The 21,034-nt window shown below is 36.6% G+C and overlaps 1 protein-coding gene across 1 annotated transcript in view; it reads right to left on the bottom strand.

Moving 5' to 3' along the window:
- RPAP3 (RNA polymerase II associated protein 3) overlaps positions 1 to 21,034 on the bottom strand; it is a 33,890-nt gene that overhangs the window by 1,133 nt on the left and 11,723 nt on the right. Inside the window, exons 7-16 of the mRNA XM_052640458.1 lie at positions 20,197 to 20,267; positions 19,089 to 19,214; positions 17,430 to 17,557; positions 11,837 to 11,958; positions 10,434 to 10,504; positions 10,213 to 10,314; positions 4,823 to 5,061; positions 3,290 to 3,476; positions 2,112 to 2,209; positions 1,579 to 1,679 (exon numbers count right to left, since the gene is read on the bottom strand). Of these exons, the coding sequence (XP_052496418.1) occupies positions 1,579 to 1,679; positions 2,112 to 2,209; positions 3,290 to 3,476; positions 4,823 to 5,061; positions 10,213 to 10,314; positions 10,434 to 10,504; positions 11,837 to 11,958; positions 17,430 to 17,557; positions 19,089 to 19,214; positions 20,197 to 20,267 (1,245 nt within the window). The remainder of the gene's footprint in view (positions 1 to 1,578; positions 1,680 to 2,111; positions 2,210 to 3,289; positions 3,477 to 4,822; positions 5,062 to 10,212; positions 10,315 to 10,433; positions 10,505 to 11,836; positions 11,959 to 17,429; positions 17,558 to 19,088; positions 19,215 to 20,196; positions 20,268 to 21,034) is intronic.

Below are 21,034 nucleotides of genomic sequence, written 5' to 3'. Positions count from 1 at the left end.
ATGGAGCTTCTATTAGGGATAGAGAAATACATACTTAAAATACTGTCCTCTATTGCAGTTCTGTCTTATGAAGAAAATAAACCCAGGTAAGATGACAGACAGTGATGAGGAAGGGGAGGCGGGCAGTTATTTTGAGTAGGCCTGTGAGGAAAGGTGACTCTGAGGTAGTGACTATTAGGTGGAAACTGAATGAAATGAAGAAGAGGCAGGGAAGGACAGTCTCAGCTGAAGGAAACAGTCAAACAGAAAGACCCTGAGGCTACAAGAAGCCTGGCAATTTGGTACATTAAAAAACACAGTCAGTGAGGTAGGCAGAATGACTTTAAACAGTGATAGAAGAGAAGTCAGAATAGTAATAACAAACTAATACCTTCAGGGAATTTCAGGGACTGTTTCTGATTAACTAAAGATTAAGCTGAGAATTCTTTTGGTTTAAGTTTATTAAGAATCTCTCTAAACTAGATCCACTTCCTTAAATACAACATAAAGAGTATTTTCTTTAGTGATTAAGACTCAACGTCACTGCTACAAACATAAAGAAGAGACAGAAAAGGAGCTCAAAGTGTGTTTCCAGGAGGTGCATTCTAATGATTTTCCTTTCTAAAACTAGACTGTAGCTTAAAACTCTTGAGTACCACTGACTCTTGAACAACATGAGTTTGAACTGCACAGATCCACTAACAGACGGATATTTTTCAGTAGTAAATACTATAGTACTACATGATCCAGAGTTGACTGAATCTGGATGAAGAACCTCAGATGCTGTGGAATGACTGTAAAATTGTATGTGGATTTTCAACTGTGTAGAGGGCTCGTTCCCCTAACTCCCACACTGTTCAAGGGACAACTGTAATTGAAGTGCCTCCATAGTTTGATTTTACTTATATTAGCGTTCCCCAAAACTGATACTTTATGCCAAAGACTGAAATGTAGAAATAAATAAGGGATATAATTCTTCAAGTTCCTCACCTGCCTCTCTTTACCCTCTAACTCTACAATTCAGCCACACTGCACTCCTTTTAATTTTCTGAGTTCAGTTTGCCCTCTCCTGCCTCAAAACCTCTACACATCCTCACTCCCTTCATCTGACTCCTGTAGTTTTTTGAGAATTCAGCTTAAATCAAACAAACTCAAAGATATTAGCCGAAAAAAATGAATGTGACCACCTATGCACCCACACCCCGCTACATGCTCCTGTGGCAGGGACCCTGTACATGTTCCACCATGCCAGTAGCTCAACCATTACACTGATACTATATTTTCAAGTAGAAGAGTTCAGACCACCTTGGTTTAAATCCTGGGTCTGGCTTCCTAGCTGTGGAACCTCAGGCAAGTTCCTTACCTGTGTATGCCTCAGTTTCCCCTTTTGTAAGAGAAAAATGATAATCATACCTACACCTCACAATGTTGTTTTCAGACTGAAAATTTTTACTTAATTCAACTGTAACTCAATTTAATTAAACTGCAATTAAATTGCATGCACCTTGTACATAACTGACATTCAATAAATATTTTCTATCATTTGTTGAATAAAGGAACACATAAGAATAAAGGAAAAGCTTTTTTTATAGAACTCACCTTTCTTCTCAGATTCTGACATAAACATCACTGCCATATCAAACCTTCTTAGTTCAGAAAGTCTTTGTAAGATTTCAAAGATGAGTGATGGCTTTTCTTTCCTGAAGTCCAAATAAAAAGCAAATGATCAATTAAAAGCAGCTCATTTAGTTCTGCTTACTAAAATAATATTTCTAATTATACATAAAGTCTTCTTTATCTTTTGTTCCTGCACACTGTCTATATTTTAAGTGCCCAAATCAAGTCAACTGAAGAAACTAATATTCTTAAATGTGAGGCATAGAAGAGACATTATTAATCTGTTATAATACTTGTTACTTCTATACTCCACCTTTCTCTAAAAAAATCTGTAAGTCCTTTTTTCTCCTAATCATTTTCCTTTTCATTGTTTATACTTGTATTTCTTTATACTACTGCAACAGTAAAATTTACAATATAGCTAATTCTGCAATATAAAAGGTAGCAGTATGATACCAAAAAGGATGAATTTTCCAAATAACTAAAAGTAGGAAAGTATAACTAAATTTACTTACTCAATGTAAAAGTCATGCAGAATTTTAATGATTTGGTTGAATACATCTGGATCTAGATTTTTCTGAAACAACTTGGGATACAAGGATGGTTCAATTTGCTTGGGAAAAATATAAGGAGTTAGAAAATTATGGCAATATTCCCAATCACAAATTATTTATATAATAATTGCTTAGATCAACATAGTTAAGAATAACTACTATGCATAAGTATTTAATGAATAATAATGGGGAATCACACTGAAATGTAACTACAACAGAAAGTTAGAGGGACTGTAAGATAATCACTCTGCTCAATTCACAGAAAAATCTCATGGAGAGACGTATATCACCCAAGAGAAATAGAAAACAACAGAGCTCAAAGAGCAATAAAAAGAGAGTTTAAAAAATAGAACTACATGAGATAATATATTTTGAAATGTTATATACTGCACAATTATAAGAAATTATTACAGTAATTACACTTGAAAAAGTGCTAAAAAATCCATTATTTGGTGAATTTCATATGATTTGACTCTTTTCCTTGAGCAAATAAAAGTTAATTTTCAGGAGAATGATTACCTAAATATTGTAAGCATAGTTTGGCACACAGAAGGCACTCACTGTATTTTAACTTCTTTCCTCATCTTAAAGAATGGAGAATTAAGTTTAAGTCATGATGTATGAAATTAGATTGTTTCTGTTACAGAACAGAATTTAACACAGAACCTATTTCCAAAGGTTCCCTGGTTGCAAATACTTAAAATAGCTTAATCAGGATGATATATGTATTAGGCAAGGGATAAGAGCATTTTCTACATTCACACTGTGAAAGAAACGTGAAAGTGAAAGTCACTCAGAGTACTGGAGTGGGTAGCCTCTCCCTTCTCCAGGGGATCTTCCCAACCCAGGGATCGAACCCAGGTCTCCTGCATTGCAGGAAGATTCTTTACCAGCGCTGCCACCAGGGAAGCCCAAGAATACTGGAGTGGGTAGCCTATCCCTTCTCCAATGCATCTTCCCGACCCAGGAATCAAACCGGGATTTCCTGCATTGCAGGCAGATTCCTTACCAACTGAGCTATCAGGGAAGCACAGAATCATACTGTTCACAAAGCAAATACAACCCTATTATTATATAGTGACAAAAGAAGTTCTTTGACTTCTAACTTACAAGAGAACTACTAGCTTCCTACCTCTTACCTTCAAGTACTGATACAACATATCCGGAGAACTTTTCAGTTGTCTGAAATCAGATTCAAGCTGAAATGAGTTTGCAGGAACTGGAGGAAGAACAGTCCTGATAAACTGAGCAGGTGTTTTGTCTACCTCTATAGGAATCTTCTCACTGAAAGACTGACATGCATCCTTTTTCAAACTGACATGAGAGCTGAAATATTTCAGAGGCATCAAATAAGCAGAAAAGAAACAACAAATACTCAAAGTTTATATACAGAAACATCAATAGAGAGTCTAAAGTTTCTGACTTTACTGATAGTGTGTTATCTATTTATAGTCTGCCAGTAGTAAATTCTTTCAGCTGATAATATATGTATAATTTTGGCAAGACATTATACTTCTACAAATCTTTGTGTGCTGACTATGTACAGCCTATTCTCATTAGCTGGGCTAACAGCCTTGCCACCTTTTGACAAACTATTTCCATACACTGCATTTGTAGTAACAGTGTCAGTGCTCGGTCGTGTCTGACTCTTTGCAAACCCACGGACTGTATCCCACCAGGCTCCTCTGTCCACGGAATTCTCCAGACCAGAAGACTGGAGTGGGTTGCCATTCCCTTCTCCAGGGGATCTTCCCAACCCAGGGATTGTCCACGGAATTCTCCAGACAAGACTGGAGTGGGTTGCCATTCCCTTCTCCAGGGGATCTTCCCAACCCAGGGATTGAACCTGGGTCTCCCGCATTGCAGGCAGATTCTTTTCCGTCTGAGCCACCAGGGAAACCCATACTGCATTATTATATCACATATACTCACAACTCAACCTTTCACTCTGTACTATCTGAATTATCACAGTTTCAAGAAAGATTTCAAAAAGAAAGAAATGCTTCCTCCTTTAAAAAAAAGTCTGCCTACTTAAAAGTTTTCCCACAATCTATACTATCTCTCTAAATAGAACTACTAGAATTCAAAGTTTAAAAAAAAAAGTTTTTAATAGGACTGTTGAGTAGCAATGCAAGAATATATAATAAAATTTCAATACCCCAAAGTAAACTATTAGTCTATGTCTTTCATATTCTCATGATTAAGAAAATGCATGACTTTTTAAAAAATTCTGAACAAAATTTAAAGAGCCTACAAATAATCATAAATACCAATGGCTAGAATAATGACAATTCCTAAATTCTACACTGTTTATGAAGCTTCCCTTCAAAAAATTAAAAATTCTTGCTGAATTACAAAGTGAAACATATTTACTTCAGTTCTAGAAAAGAAAATAGATGAAATCAATTTGTTCAAGGTACTGTTATCATTTCTAAATTCCTCACTATGGTAAAGGAATAATGATAATTCGTTCAGCAAAACCTCTCTTACATTTAAGTAAAAAGAATAAAAAGAACAGAATCTAAAGTTGGATAGTTCAAAAGGTTATGGGGAAGAATACAACCAGAAGTCTTATCAGTACTATCAATTTTCAGTACTTATCAGTCTTATCAGTAATATCAATGGAATTATTACCACTCAGATGATTATCAAATAAGAGTATTTCTACTCACTGAAGAGCTGAAGTATCACTGATTTCTTCTATTTTCAATACTTTGGCTTTCGGGACATCACTTGTGGGCAAAAGGTCATCTTGGCTCGAGTTCTTATTTGTCATGCCTGTGGTTGCTGTTACACTTGCCAGGGTAACAGGATTACACTCTGGAGTAGCCACAGCAGCAGTGCTATCCAGCACATCAACAGTCTGTATCAAATTACCAGTTTCTTCAATAATAAGCTTCTTGAGTGGCTTCTAAAACAATAAAATCAATTCTTTACATCAATATACAAAAGTCTCTTATTTTAAAGTCACAAATTAAAAGGTTACAATGTTCTTTCAGCCAATATTCCAGCTGCAAGTAAATTCAATCTGAAGTCATACCTTCTGAGAATGCAAAGAACAAAAAGAATCATGGCACCTACCATATGCATGTCTAAATGGGGGAAAGACGGTGCATGTAGAAATAATTAGAAGGCACTATACAAGGTGAAGGTACAGGGTGCCCAAAGAAAAGAGGAAGGAAGATTAAAATTGACATCAGGGAGCTTCGCAGAAAAAGCACACAGGAATGGCAGTGTGATACGGTACAGCCTGGCCAGTGGGAAGGTGAGACGTCCACCACGGCTGGTGCAAGAGGAGGAGAGGTGAGACAAAGCCGGAAAGGCTGCTTAAAGAGAGCTTACAAAGGGATTTGTGTACCATCTCAAGGAGTCTTGAGTTTATCCCAGAGGCAACAAAATCAAGAAAAAATATGGCCAAATGACATCAGTACTGTAGGCTAGCTAAGCAGAACAGGTCAGGCAATAAACAGCATTCTGTATGAGAGAGACTAATATTTAAACCTAACTGCATCTTCTTCCAGAGAAGGCAATGGCACCCACTCCAGTACTCTTGCCTGGAAAATCCCATGGATGGAGGAGCCTGGAAGGCTGCAGTCCATGGGGTCGCTGAGGGTCGGACACGACTGAGCAACTTCACTTTCACTTTTCACTTTCATGCATTGGAGAAGGCAATGGAAACCCACTCCAGTGTTCTTGCCTGGAGAATCCCAGGGACGGGGGAGCCTGGTGGGCTGCTGTCTATGGGGTTGCATAGAGTCGGACATGACTGAAGCAACTCAGCAGCAGCAGCAGCATCTTCTTCATATGTAGCAGCTGGGTAAAACCAGCCCAGGATTAAAGATTTGTCAAATAATATTCACAAAGCTGCTAAGTACTTGACCATAATAATGGTTTTTAATTTATTAAAATAAATAGCATTCACTATTTATTTTAATCATAACAGATGTTAAACATTTTCAATTTCTTCCTCAGCTTACATGTAATACTTTAATTAAAAAAAAAAGACTTTCTTCAGTATATTGTTTTCATTCCAACTATATGACTGAATTTTAAATTAAAAAGTTGAAATATAAAAACCTTTTATACTAAACTCAGTGTTAAAACCAGACATTACACTAGCATAACTAAGAAAAGACCTAATGGTAACAACTGAGTGTTACTGGATGAACACACATACATAAAGAAGCTATTATAAATTTGTTAACAGAATCCTGTTAGCAGTTCTAGCAGTTCTAAAGGATAGTCATGTTAATCTAAGGCCTCTGCTTTGCTGAGAACTATCAAAACCAGTAAGCTTTCTATCAAAATATTGACCAAGAATGGACATGTTAATGTTAAAAAACAGTGTTAAAGAACAGACTATAAAAAAAATAGACTACAACTACTAAATTATATTGACGCAGTCCCATTTAAAACCAAATCCTGGGGCCTTCCCTGGCAGTCCAGTGGTTAAGACTGTGCACTTCCACTGCAGGGGACACAGGTTCAGTCCCTGGTCAGGGAACGAGCATCCTGCATGGCACACCATGAGGCAAAAAACGAAAACAAAACCTAAATCTCGTCAATGACAACATGTAAACTGATCCAGGCTAATGAATCTCCTAGCAGATGATCTCTTCAAGGGTAGACCACTGGCTCCTGAGAGCGGCTCAATGTTACTGATGATGGCTGGGAGGGATGAGGGGATGACAGTACACTGGTAAAAGGAGAAAAACATAAAAGACGACACTATAGCCGAAAGACATAAGAAAACATAAGAACATGAATTCATTTTTTTTTCTGGCCACACCTCACAGCTTGTGGGATCTCAGTGCCCCAACCAGGGACTGAACCCCAGTGGCTGACAGTGAAAACAGTGTCCTAACCACTGGACCACCAGGGAATTCCCGAATTCATCCCTTTTTAAATTAAGATTTAGAAACATAAAATTTTCTTTAGCTTTATGACCATTCTTTAGCTTTATGACCATTTCAAGAAAAAAACAGAAATGAAAATAAACAGAAAGAGACCAAGTAGAAAGGTGAAATTTTCATATGGGAAAACAGGAAAATGAAAATAAAATAACAGAAAATAAATTAGTGGAAACTAACTCATTTCCTATCTAGGAACTCCAGGTCCAGCAGGTCTAGATTACTGCTCATCTACAGTCTCTCGAGAGAAGACATGCCAAAAGTATGTAGTCAGACCTGCAGCCCTTAAGCACAGAACTCCGTGGTTGAGCCTCTCGCTTGAATAAAGTAACCCCTTTCCTGACCACCTTCCTCAGTGTTCAGGTGGCCTCACACAAAGACCATACAAAGGACCGAAAAGGAAATTAACATCTGTTTCACCTGAAACTGCCTTAGCATTCCTGGACATCATTTTCTTTGATTTCAACTAACCTATGAGTAATTTTCAGCTTAAGCAGAAAAAGTCACATAGGGATCATACCTGCCTATGATTTTAAAGCTTATGAAATGGTCTGCCTACCTGCTAAGTTGCTTCAGTCTTATTCGACTCTTTGCAACCCTATAAACTATAGCCTGCCAGGCTCCTCTGTCCATAGGATTCTCCAGGCAAGAATACTGGAGCGGGTTGCCATTTCCTTCTCCAAGGGATCTTCCTGATCCAGGAATCGAACCTGTGTCTCCTGAACTGGCAAGAGGGTTTTTGTGTGTGTGTGTGTTTTTTTACCACTAGTGCCACCTGGGAAGCCTTTATCAGGTGGGACTCAAATCAAACCTAAAGCATCATTCCAAACTGCCATACTATTTTTCAAATAATGCCCAGATTTTAAAACGGAGACCTATTACAAAAATAAAGAGCAAATTTTCCCCTTCCTACTAAGATAATGATTTTGCTTGTGTTGGATCAGTTACAAATTGATTACCCCAGATCTCTCAGTTCATGGAGGTGTTCTGTTTTGAGATCCAGCCACAAAAGATTAAAATTCATGTTGCATTTTCACAATTACTAACATAATTGATTTATAACCTGAGGGAGGACAGAACTCAACAGATTTATAAAAGCTGTTTAGGATACACTGGCCACAGAACATTCTTCCATACAGATACTTGACTTACCATGTGGCAGTGTTTTTATAATTATGGACAAGCAAAGTGTGACAAAGACTTATTTTTTTAAAACTTTGGAATTAATTTTTGTGACAAAATTTTACAGAGATGTAAAAGTATAAATCACATTGAATTAAACATTTAATCACCTTTACTGTAAAAAATAGAATAGGTAATAAATATGATGTGTGACAATGAACATAACGTATAAAAGCAACTAGATTTATGCCTGGCATATGAAATAATATCTCAGAAAATGCAAGAATAAAGTCAAAATAAGAACCCAGGAAATGTATTAAAGAATTCCTCTGTTCGTTACTTGAAATAAGAACTTGGCAAAACACTTTCTTCTCCTCCCCTTCTTCCTTAGTAAAAGGAGGATGAAAATATCTGCTGTGACTTCACTGTAAAACCAGCATTTCTTTCAAAGCATCATCCATGCATTAACAGTTACTTCCAAGGGGCACGGAGGGAATCATGATCAGTGAAGAGCACACAGGGAGGTTTCTGGAGGCTGATACGTTTCAACTTTTTGACACAGTTGGTGGTTTCATAGGTGTTCACTTTATCCTTTAAATTTTAATTTGTCCTGGGTACTTTTTTATATGTATTTTATCTTTCATAATTTCCATATATGATACTAAGAAAATATCAGAAATTATCAGATAGTCAAATTTATATGTATATATATAAATTCATATACACATATATATGAATTCCCAGGTGGCGCTAGTGGCAAAGAACCTGCCTGCCAATGCAGGAGACATAAGAGATGCATGTTCAATCCCTGGGTCAGGAAGATCCCCTGGAGAAGGAAATGGCAACCCACTCCAGTATTCTTGCCTGGAAAATCCCATGGACAGAGAAGCCTGGTGGGCTACAGTCCATAGGGTCACAAAGAGTTAGACACAACTGAGAGACTAACACATACATATATAATAATACATGCCTTAAATGATTCAATTTTGAAAGTCCAACACAAGACAAATCGCTGAATTTTACCATCTACTCTTTCCGTTCCAATACTGCAGGAAAAACTGGCTTTGTCAGACTTAATAAAAAACAGTATAGTATACTAAAAACAATATGCAGCATATATTCTTAAGAATAATTTTGCCTGCAGGTATACCTTAGAGATACTGCAGGTTCAGTTACAAACTATCACATAAAGTGAATATTGCAATAAAGCAAGTCACCTAAAGCTTTTGGTTTCTCAATGCATAATTAAAGTTATGTTTACACTATACCATACTCTTTTAAGTGTGAAATAGCAGCATGTCTTTAAAAAAACAATGTATATAACTTAAAATTCTTTTATTGCAAAAAAATGCTAACCATCATCTTAGCCTTCATCCTCATAATCTTTTCATAATAGTAACAAAGATCACTGATCACAGAGCACCATAACAAATATGATATTAACAAAAAAGTTTGAAATATTGAGAGAATTACCAAAATGTGACACAAAGACAGAAAGTAAAGAAAATACTATTGGGAAAATTGTGCCAACAGACTTGCACAGCAGAGGGTTGCCACAAATCTTCAATCTGTAAAAAATGCAGTATCTGCAAAGTGCAATAAAATGAGGTATGCCTGTACTAGATTTTTGCCAAAGTGTTCATTTTAGATCTAACCCCACAGAAGTTGCCAGACTATACTGTAATAAAATCCCCATCTCAAATAAGAACAGTAAAAGAAATAAAAGACGTTTAATTACAAAATGCACAACTGCTTCAAATTCCTTTTTAATCAGAAAATATGAAGAAATATTTAGTGTTAAAGTTAAGGACACTTTAAAAAGTTATGCCAGAACTTAAAACAGTTCCATTTTCTCCAATTTTCTTATGCCAATATTCCTAAGAAGTATTTTTTTAAGATTCTAAAACTGGTTCTAGGAAGAGATCTCAACATATCTCTTAAGAGACCTACTAATTCAACAGCTTGTTTCAACTCAATTTATCATACCAGTGATATTTAAATAGCAAGGAGAAAACTTCAGGTTTACTTACAGTTGATCCAAGATGAGGCGGATTATCAATGGGTTTTATCACATTTTGCCTTTGAGTAGAATCAAGAAAGACATCATCCCAGTGTCCTTTCTCAATTAATTCCTTAAAAATAAATTTGTAATTATAACTATCAAAATATTCCCAAGTTAATCACACAGCAAATAAAGGTATTTATGCTTCAGAAGATAGGACCATATTTTGGTGGAAAGAAGAACGCTTACCTTTTTAATTTTAGAAAGTTCAGTTACTGCCTGTTTATTTCCAGGCTCCAAAAGTAAAACAGTTTCAAAATCTAAAACGAATTTTTAAGAAACATAATAAATTAATGCAAATACCTTATGGAGTTCAAGAAATCATATATTTAGTTAATAACCCCATACCTATATCTCAAGAAGCTTTATTCGGGATGCTAGGAAACTGGTGAGCAATAATAAGAACTAATGCTTATTCAGTGCTTTTCTCTTTGCTTTATATCAATTCTCAGATAACCTTCACTACAATTTAACTTCACAGTGACACAACTGAGGACTGAGGGCTAGAGGTCATCTACTTATCAAAGCTCACACTGATAACAAATGACGGGGTAACTCACCAAATGTAAGAGAGAATCTAAGAGAATTCCAGATCATGGAATATTATTCAGCCTTAAAAAGGAATCCAATTCTGATATATGCTACAATATGGATGAGTCTTGGAGACACACTAAGTGAAGTAAGCCAGAAAATAAAAGGATAACTATTGTATGATTCTTTACTCATATGAGGTACCTAGAATAGTCAAATTCAGAGACAGAAAATAGAATGCTGGTTACCAGGAGCTAGAGGGAAGGGGCAAACGACAGAGTATTCAAAATGGAATGGTGAAAAAGGTCTGGAGATGTAGATGTACGATGGTGATGGTTGCACAAAAGGTCAATGTACTCAGTGCACTGAATTGTACACTTAAAAATGGTTTAAACAGTAAATTCTACGTTATGCATATTTTACCATAATTTAAAAAATGCACGGGCTACAGCTGAAGCCAGACTTTAAACTGCCAGATTTAAATGAACATGTCACAAAACAAAGGCTGAAAATCAACTAGTTAACTACTGATGCATCAAGAAGTTAGAAAACTGCCAAATTAAGCCAAAAGACAGCTGAAGGAAGGAAATAAAGAGCAGAAACAAATAAAACAGAAAATATACACAAGAGAAATAAGCTTGTTCTTCAAAATGACCAAGAATAAATACTAAAAAGACAGATTGTGAAAAAAAATAATAATCAGCAATCAAGGGAAAAAGGAAGACATCATTACAGATCTCACATTATCCTGTATCTCCTGACTGTTGATTCCCTTTCTTTTCATTCTTGCTTTTTTCCTGCTTTTTTCCTTCTCACCTATAATTCAAATTTTTCATTAATTTTGAATGACAATTGGCCAGACTGTACTGCTATTAGAAGATAACCAGGCCCACTATGGAAACTGAATTTCTCCAAATTTGCAAACCTAAACTGTGAAAGAAAATGTACTTCTCTAAGTTCTGTATCCTCAAACCGTGGAAAGGCTACGAAAATGTCTGCTACTATAACTTGGGAGTGTCAACAGGGAGAGTGAGTACCAGTTGTTACAAAAATAGTCTTACCTTGTTTGGCCTCACTTAACTTTCCCAAAAATGTTCTTGCAGTGCCTCTTCTGGCAAAAGCTTTAGAATATGAGCCATCTAACAAGACAGCTTGTGTGCAGTCTTTTTCAGCCTCTTCATACCTATTAAACATGATATAAATACTAAGGAGGAAAATGTAGCTTATAGAAAATTTCATGTCAACTGAGTTTCTAATATAAAATATATATATCTCCCAAATCTCTCTTTAAGGGAAAAGACTAACTTCTAAATTTTTTCTTCTCACCAAATTTTGGAATCCTCTGGTTGAGGAGGGAGAAGGTAACAGATTAAGTGAAGTCAGAAATTAGTCTGGTGAAAGGATGGAATTAATGATGGTAAAATATGAATAAAGCAGACAAAATACAGCATACCTCCCCTCCAACTCTCAACATGTACAGTTACTACATTAACAATAACTGGCATCAATTCTCCAAACTTAATTAAGACTTACCCATACTACATATCACCTAAGGAAAACAACACACTCATACTTCGAATTCATTGTGTATGTGAAAGAATATCATCTAATACTTTTCATGAATTCTACTCAGTCATGCAATCAGCAATCGATTCAGTTTGACTGGGTACTGCTTCATAACAAAAAAGAAAAGTTAAAAAAAATAAAATAAAAATCTTGATATCCTCATATATTAAAATGACATTTAATGAATTGTTATGGATTTACTTGGCATAATAATGGTATTGTGATTATGTGTGAAGCATCCTTAAAGGATGAAATATCACGTCCATGATTTGTTTTATAATAACTCAGGTGGGAAAAAAGTGGAACTAAATACGACAAAAAAGGTATGGCTTGTGAAAACTAGATGATTTGGTACACAGAGTTTACTATGAAAAGTTTCATAATAAAATTTTTTTAAAAAAAAGAATCTTCTGTGATCACATTCTTCCCAAGACCTAAATGAATGCCATCTTACCTTCAAAATAAGACCTAATATGAACAAGATTAAACACCCCTGAATTCTTTTCTTTTTTTCTGAATTCTTTAATTCACTTCTGAGCAAAAGAAAGATTATGTTTGTGTGTGTTCATGTCCATGCCCCAACCAGTTTATTCTCTACATGACTGATTACATCATTTTCCCATTCAAGATACTGCATGGTCTCCACACTTCTTAGGATGAAGTTGAGTTCCTCTGCAGAGCACGAAGTTGGGGGCTTGCTTGACTCTCCAGCCTTATCTCTGCCAGTGCCCCTGCGTATCAGTCATCATATGATCCTCCTGCCCTTTCCAGAAGGCACCATGGAATTTTTGCTTCTTGTGTCTTTGAACCTGCACTGGGACACTAGAGCTGTCTATTCACCTCACTAATCATACCATCCCTTGACATCTTGGTTCCATTCAAACTCCTGTTTGAAAAGTTGCTCTTTTCCCTCTTCCTCATCTAGTCTATGACAGACAGTGCCTGACAGCACTCACTATTTAGTAGAGAAAACTTCAGACGTCAACTGTACATCCAGAAGACACATTAAAGGCAATTTCCTGGCGGTCCAATGGCTAGGACTCAGCGTTTTCATTGCTGAGGGTACAGGTTTGAACCCTGGTCAGGGAACTAAGACTCTGCAATCTGGGCAATGCGGCCAAAAAAAATTAAGACATACTAGAAAGACATGCAAGTAAGACTCACATAGGTCTTTTAAATTAAAAATAAAAACTTGCTATGATATACTTCTGTGGTTATCAACTAAACCAACAGAACACAATAAATTAGAGGCCTCATAAATATAGATATAATCTCTCATCTATTAGACGGTATTATTCTTGGCATTAATCAAACCTAAAAATGTAGGCCTTACAATTTTTTAATCATGTGCAATTCCTGAATAGCGAAATTCAAAATTTTCCCAAGTTAGTAAGAAATGCAATGACTTTTACTCAGTCTAATCAAAACAATACATCTCTAGTGAGTCTGTTAGTTTCAATGAAGTTAAATACAAATTAAAATTTTCTTCTATGATAGCCTGTGATCCTTTGAGAGATCTAAAAATCTGGATGGGAAAAATACTACATCCTTACTACCATAAACTTTTAAATGACATGTAGCTTCCCTTTCAATTACAACTGCAGATAATAAACAACATTAGTAAAAGCAGTACCTATGACTTTGTCACCAATAAAAATCACAGATATTTTCATACCACACCACATCTGTCACAGATATCTTTGAGGTATCACTATTTCAGAAATAATGAGGCAATTTAATCTCATGTTTGTTTGCATGTGATCATAGTAACTGTTTGTAAATGCTCCTATGACACAGCTGGCCAACCAGCAGGCAACTCTGTCCCTAGCAGTCACTTAGACGCCAAAGAGTGAAGCTATATGTTATGGAGTGTGTTGCCATTTCTTCCTCCAGGGGATCTTGCTGACCCAGGGATCAAAGCCACGTCTTCTGCGTCTCCTCAAACTGGCAAATTCTTTACCATGAGCCACTGTTATTACACTGGTAATGTAATCATCTGTGCTGCTTTCTGGGCATTCCCTAGACACACTTACTGGTTGATCAATATGTAGAAGACGTGTCGGTGAACATCCCCAAATTCTAGTGGCATTTTGTACTGCTGCTACTGCTGCTGCTAAGTCGCTTCAGTCGTGTCCGACTCTGTGTGACCCCATAGACGGCAGCCCACCAGGCTCCCCCATCCCTGGGATTCTCCAGGCAAGAACACTGGAGTGGGTTGCCATTTCCTTCTCCAATGCAGCAAAGTGAAAAGTGAAAGTGAAGTTCGCTCAGTCATGTCCGACTCTTAGCGACCCCATGGACTGCGGCCCACCAAGCTCCTCCGTCCATGGGATTTTCCAGGCAAGAGTGCTGGAGTGGGGTGCCATTGCCTTCTCCGATTTTGTACTGGGGTATAGCCAATTAACAATGTTATAGTAGTTTCAGGTGAACAGCAAAGGGACTCAGTCATACATACACATGTATCCGTTCTCCCCCAAACACCCCTCCCATCCAGGCTGGCACATACCACTGAGGAGAGTTCCATGTGATGTACAGTAGGTCTTCGTTGGTTACCCATTTTAAATATGGTAGTGTGTACATGACCTTCCCCAAATCCCTAACTATCCCCTCCCCCTGGCAACAATAGATTTGTTTTCTAAATCTGTAAGTCTCTTTCTGTTTTGTAAGTAAGTACATTTGTATCATTTCTTTTTAGATTCCACGTATAAGGGATGTTATTATTATATTTTTCCTTCTCTGACTTACTTCACTCAGTATGACACTCTCTATAACTTGCCTATATTTTAAATGCAGTTTCTCATTTTGTAGTGTGTTTAATTTCTTTTTAATATTTTTATTTTTTTATTTATATCTGTGCTGAGTCTCCATTGCTATGTGGCTTTTCTCTAGTTGCAGTGAAAGGGGGTTACTCTTTAGTTGCAGTGAGCTGGCTTCTCATTGTGGTGGCTTCTCTTGTTGTGGAGCACAGGTTCTAGCAAGCAAATGGGCTTCAGTAGTTGTGGCTCCCAGGTTCGAGAGCACAGGCTCAATAGTTGTGGCACACAGGCTTAGTTGCTCTGCAGCATGCGGCATCTTTTCAGATCAAGGAGTAAACCTGTGTCTCCTGCATTGGCAGGCGGATTCTTTACTACTGAGCCACCAGGGAAGCCTCTGCAGCGTGTTAATCTTTAAAACCATTATATCACAAATTTTGATGAAGCACAAGCTGGAATCAAGATTGCAGGGAGAAGTATCAGTAACCTCAGATATGCAGATGACACTACTCTTACTTACGGCAGAAAGCGATGAGGAACTAAAGAGCCTCTTGATGAAGGTGAAATAGGAGAGTGAAAAGTTGGCTTAAAACTCAACATTCAAAAAACAAAGATCATGGCATCCAGTCCCATCACTTCATGGCAAACAGATGGGAAAACAATGGAAACAGTGACAGACTTATTTTCTTGGGCTCCAAAATCACTACAGATGGTGACTGCAGCCATGAAATCAAAAGACGCCTGCTCCTTGGAAGAATAGCTATGACCAACCTAGACAGCATAATAAAAACCTGAGACATTACTTTGCCAACAAAGGTCCTTCTAGTCAAAGCTATCTTTTTTCCCATAGTCATGTATGGATGTAAGAGTTGGACCATAAACTGGGCTGAACCGTGAAGAATTGACATTTTTGAACTGTGGTATTGGAGAAGACTCTTGAGAGTCCCTTGGACTGCAAGGAGATCAAACCAGTCAATCTTAAAAGAAATTGGTGGTGGTTTAGTCGCTAAGTTGTGTCCAACTCTTGCGACCCCAGGGACTGTTGCCTGCCAGGCTCCTCTATCCATGGGATTCTCCAGGCCAAGAATTCTGGAGTGGATTGCCATTTCCTTTTCCAGGGAATCCTCTCGACCCAGGAATCGAACCCAGCTCTCCTGCATTGCAGGTAGATTCTTTACTGACTGAGCTATGAGGGAAGCTCTTAAAGGAAATTAGTCCTGAATATTCATTGGAAAGACTGATGCTGAAGCTGAAGCTCTAATACTCTGGCCACCTGATGCAAAAAACTGACTCACTGGAAAAGACCCTGTTGCTGGGAAAGACTGAAGGCAGGAAAAGGGGACGACAGAGGATAAGATGGTTAAATGGCATCACCAACTCAATTGACATGAGCTCCGGGAGTTGATGATCAGGGAAGCCTGGCGTGCTGCAGTCCATGGGGTGGCAAAGAGTAGGACACGACTGAGTGACTGAAGTGAACTGTCACAAATCTTAATATTTTTAAAACTCTATTTCAATATAATTGGTTTCCTTTGTAATCCTAAATGTATAACTACACACTTAAATATTATCTTGAGAAAGGTGCACCATGCAACCAAAACGGTCTGTGGCACCAAAAAGTTTAGAGTCTCTACTTATAATATTTATAGGAATCTTTAATTCTATAACTAGTGTGTAGTATTACAACAAAGACATAGTTTCTATCATCAGATATATTACTCTGCTGATTGTCCAACATGGAGCCCTTGAGTGCATCCAGAAATATGTGGTTAGTATCACAGGACCAAGTTTTAGTTCTGTATGTAATCAGTCAGCAGTTTCAACGACAGCACTTCTCTTTTGTCATATATGCATATGCTTCCAGATAAGATTCTGCCCAAAGGGTTCTGAGATTAAAAATAATTTTAAATCACTAATTCAGAATAGCATAAAGCAATTAAAGAAGTGTTAAACTGTGTAATGCCAGACCAAAACTGAGTAAGTACTTTTGAGCTAGTGGCACAGTGGTAAAGAATCTATCTGCTAAATACAAGAGAATGCAGGTTCAATCCCTGGGTCAGAAAGTTCCCTGGAGAAGAAATGGCAACTCACTCTAAGATTCTTGCCTAGAAAATCCTGTGGACAGAGGAGCCTGACGAGCTACAGTCCACGGTGTCACAAAGAGTCAGATATGACCAAGCAACTAAACAACATTTACTGAATATGCACTATGACACACACACCCTCTCTCATTTAATGCTTAAGAGTGAGTTAAATTTAACTATTTAGATAACATACCATTTTACGGTAAATTTCATTTTCATCCTGCAAAGAATTAAAGGTAACCAATACTTACTTCTGAATCTTCAGATAGGCCATTGCTCTGTTAGCTGGAAGAAGGGCATTAGCGCCATCTGCTGCTATCCCTCGAGTATAGCATTCGATTGCTCTTTCATATTTCCCCTCTTTGAAAAATGCATTTCCCTATCATTTCAGAAAGAAGTATGGAGAAGACTTTTTAAAAAAAAGTAGTTGAATTCAAATTTTTAGCAACACTGCTAGTATACCAATCATTATTATATCAGTAATTAAACTATTTTTTAATTGCTAAAAATCCATGAGATGTTTTAGAATCTTGTTTGGGTTGTTTTTTAAAATGGTGTTCTTCTCTTTTCGGTACCAAAAAAAAGTGTGCTACTATATTATCTTGCAGTACTAACCATTATTTTACCAATTAAAGATTAGATGAAGTTTAAATGAAAAACACATTTTAATAAATACAGGCCCAAATACTCTACTCTTTAATTATATCAGAATCTGTGCAGGGAATTCCTTGTGGTCCAGTTGTTAGGACTCCACACTCTCACTGCTGAGGGCACTGGTTGATCCCTGGTTGGGGAATTAAGATCCCCCAAGTTGCGAGGCACAATCAAAAAAAAATAGAATCTGTACAAAAGAATTTCATAATCCAAATAATTTGTGTGAAAGAACAGAGTATCAGACTGTACAGCTCACTATTCAGTAACATTAATATGCCTAAACAGAGAATAAATCAAATTGTATTGGAAGGTATACTAGATTTCATTTTAACATTTATTTATAATCAGAGTCAGACATATCACAATCAATAATCATTCCATAAATTTTTATTAGGAATCCTCTGTAGGTCCATGAAAGCCTATAGTATGTTAAATTAAGTCTAAAGAAATTTTTATCAGAAATACTTCATTGTGTGACATCCCTGGCAGTCCAGCGGTTAAGACGCCATACTTTCATTGTTGGGAGCGTGGGTTCAATCCCTGGTCAGGGAATTAAAATTTTATGTGCCCCGTGGTGAGGCCAAAAAGGGGGAAAAAAAAATAGTTCAGTGTGATTTAATGAAAAATAAATAAGAATCAGTTTTATTTCTTTTTTTTTTTCTTTTTTTAATACATTTATTTATTTCTGGCTGTGCTGGGTCTTCATTGCTGCTCGTGGACTTTCTCTAGTTGCAGTGAGTGGTGGCTACTCTTCATTGCAATGGTTGGGCTTCTCTTCTTGAGGAGCATGGGCTCTAGAACACACAGACTTCAGTAGTTGAGGTTCCCGGGCTCTAGACCACAGGCTCAGTCGCTGTGGTACTGGGCTCAGTTGCCCCACGGCATGTGGGCTCTTCCCAGACTAGGGACCAAATGCGTGTCTTCTATACTGGCAGGTGGATTCTTTACCACTGAGCCACCAAGGAAGCACTGTAATTTATTTCTATGTTAATTTTATAACCATTTATATGTAAACAGATGTCAAAATGCTCAAAATTTGTTTCCTAAACTTATATATAACATTTTTTATAATTATGTATTAAGTCATCAATTACTCAGTTTTAATTGGTAGGCTCCAGAAGTTTTAGTATATTTAATTTTCAGTTTCTATTGAAGGAGAATTTTAATATAATATTAAGAAAGACAAAAACTTGACTGATACACAAAATCTAAGAGTAAACTCAGCAAAACATATACATGTTAGAATCCTGGATTACCCGATCTTTCTCCGAAATAGCCTGTTGTTTATTCTGTTGCTCTTCAATCTGTTTTTTCTCTCCTTCATCTGACTTAACCATTGTATCAGTTTCCTCTGGATATGAGTCTTCTTTGGAAGTTAAAGCCTAGAAGACATAGCAGTCAGCTAAATAAAACAAGTAATGGAAGATGCATACATGTTTGACTTTAAAATAACAAACTATTCATATTAGAATTCCTGCCACATTTCAAATAATTAAAATATTTACTCCAATTCAAAATCTACTAACAAAATTAAAAAGCAAATTTAATGTATATCTTATTCCAATTACAGTAATATTCACTAAAGAGCTATTCATTTATTTATTCAACGAAGATTCTTTTGAATTTCTACACTGTTCTAGGAACAATTTTTAAAAATAAAGAAGGTAATTGAGACCACATCACCAAATCTCTCAAATTTACTATTCATAGTCATTATCTGACCATCCAGGATAAAACACAAAAATACACAACACAGTTCACAATTAGAGTCAAGTTGATGGTATTTACCAAGAGATTTTATATGCATTATGTAATGGTGATATTTAAAGGCAGACTTTCCTCAATCACTGCTACTTTCAACAGATGGCAAAATAATTATAAGTGATGCAAAAGGAAAGTAAAAGGAATACACACTATTAAGTATAATTTGACAGCAAATTTTACAGTTAATATCTATTTTCTTACTTTTAAAAATTTAGTATTATTTTCCCTGTATAAACCATAAAGATGGAGCAACTTTAAAACTACAAAAATCAAAGAAATATGTGATAGTACAAAAACAAAGCACAAGACAATTTAGAAAAATTAGTGGGATAAAGAAAAATAATTCTGTCATCTGGATAAAATAAAGCAGCAGTAGTTCTAAATATCTTAGACAACTTTTTAAGGTAACAATTAAGAATCTTTAAATACCATTATACCACCTCTAGCTTACAATGTGTTTAGTTTAAAAAAAACTCTCTAGTGCAAAGAATTAAAATTAGAAATATGTCTACATTACATAGTACAAGTCTATACAGAAACATTTACTTTGTCAAATAAAGGTAGTAAGTAACACACTTAATTTAAATAACTACAGTTTACCTGATTAATTTTCCTGAGTTCATTTGAAGCTTCAAAGTTATTTGGTTCCAGTTCTAATACTTTTTCATAATCTGAGTAAAACAGAAGATAACAGAATATTTAAAAGATATATGGTACCTATAGCTGCTTCACGTTGAGGTTTGACAGAAAACAACAGAATTCTGTAAAGCAATTATCCTTCAATTAAAAATATAATTTAAAAAAAGATATATGGGACTTTCCTGGTGGTACAGTGGATAAGAATCTGCCTGCAATGCAGGGGACACGCGTTCAATCCCTGGTCCGGGAAGATTCCACATGTCTCAGAGCAACTAAGCCTGTGCACCACAACTATTGTACTTGAGCTCTAGAGCCCACAAGTTGCAAGGACGGAGCCCGTGAGCCACAGCGACTGAAACCCACACACCCTAGAGCCTGGGCTCCACAACAAGAAAAGTCACAATAAGAAGCGCATGTGCCACAGCGACGAGTCGCCCCTACTAGCCACAACTACAGAAAGCCTGCACACAGCAACAAAGACTCAGGGTAACCAACAACAAATAAATAATCAAAAAAAGATATATGGTATTCAAAAACCTGTATAAAACAGCAGTCATCTGCTTACAGGGGACAGTTTAAATTAAGAGGACTAAGAAATACTGACATTATTCCACTGGATTTCCTCCATTCTCCCAGGACAGATAAAACCCTTAATCCTTGTGTCAGATCACCTCCTTCTTCGAGGGAAGAACACTTGCTATCATAAGTTATATCTCATAAAACCAAGAAGGAGCACAATCTTTCAGACATAAACTTCATTCCGATTTTCTGATTTATACTACACAAGCCTATTTTATGA

The sequence above is a fragment of the Budorcas taxicolor genome, chromosome 5 (genome assembly GCF_023091745.1).
Source record: "Budorcas taxicolor isolate Tak-1 chromosome 5, Takin1.1, whole genome shotgun sequence".
Classification (NCBI taxonomy): Eukaryota; Metazoa; Chordata; class Mammalia; order Artiodactyla; family Bovidae; genus Budorcas; species Budorcas taxicolor.
The sequence above is the reverse complement of the archived record's forward strand: the minus strand, read 5'-3'. Positions and strand labels throughout refer to the sequence as shown.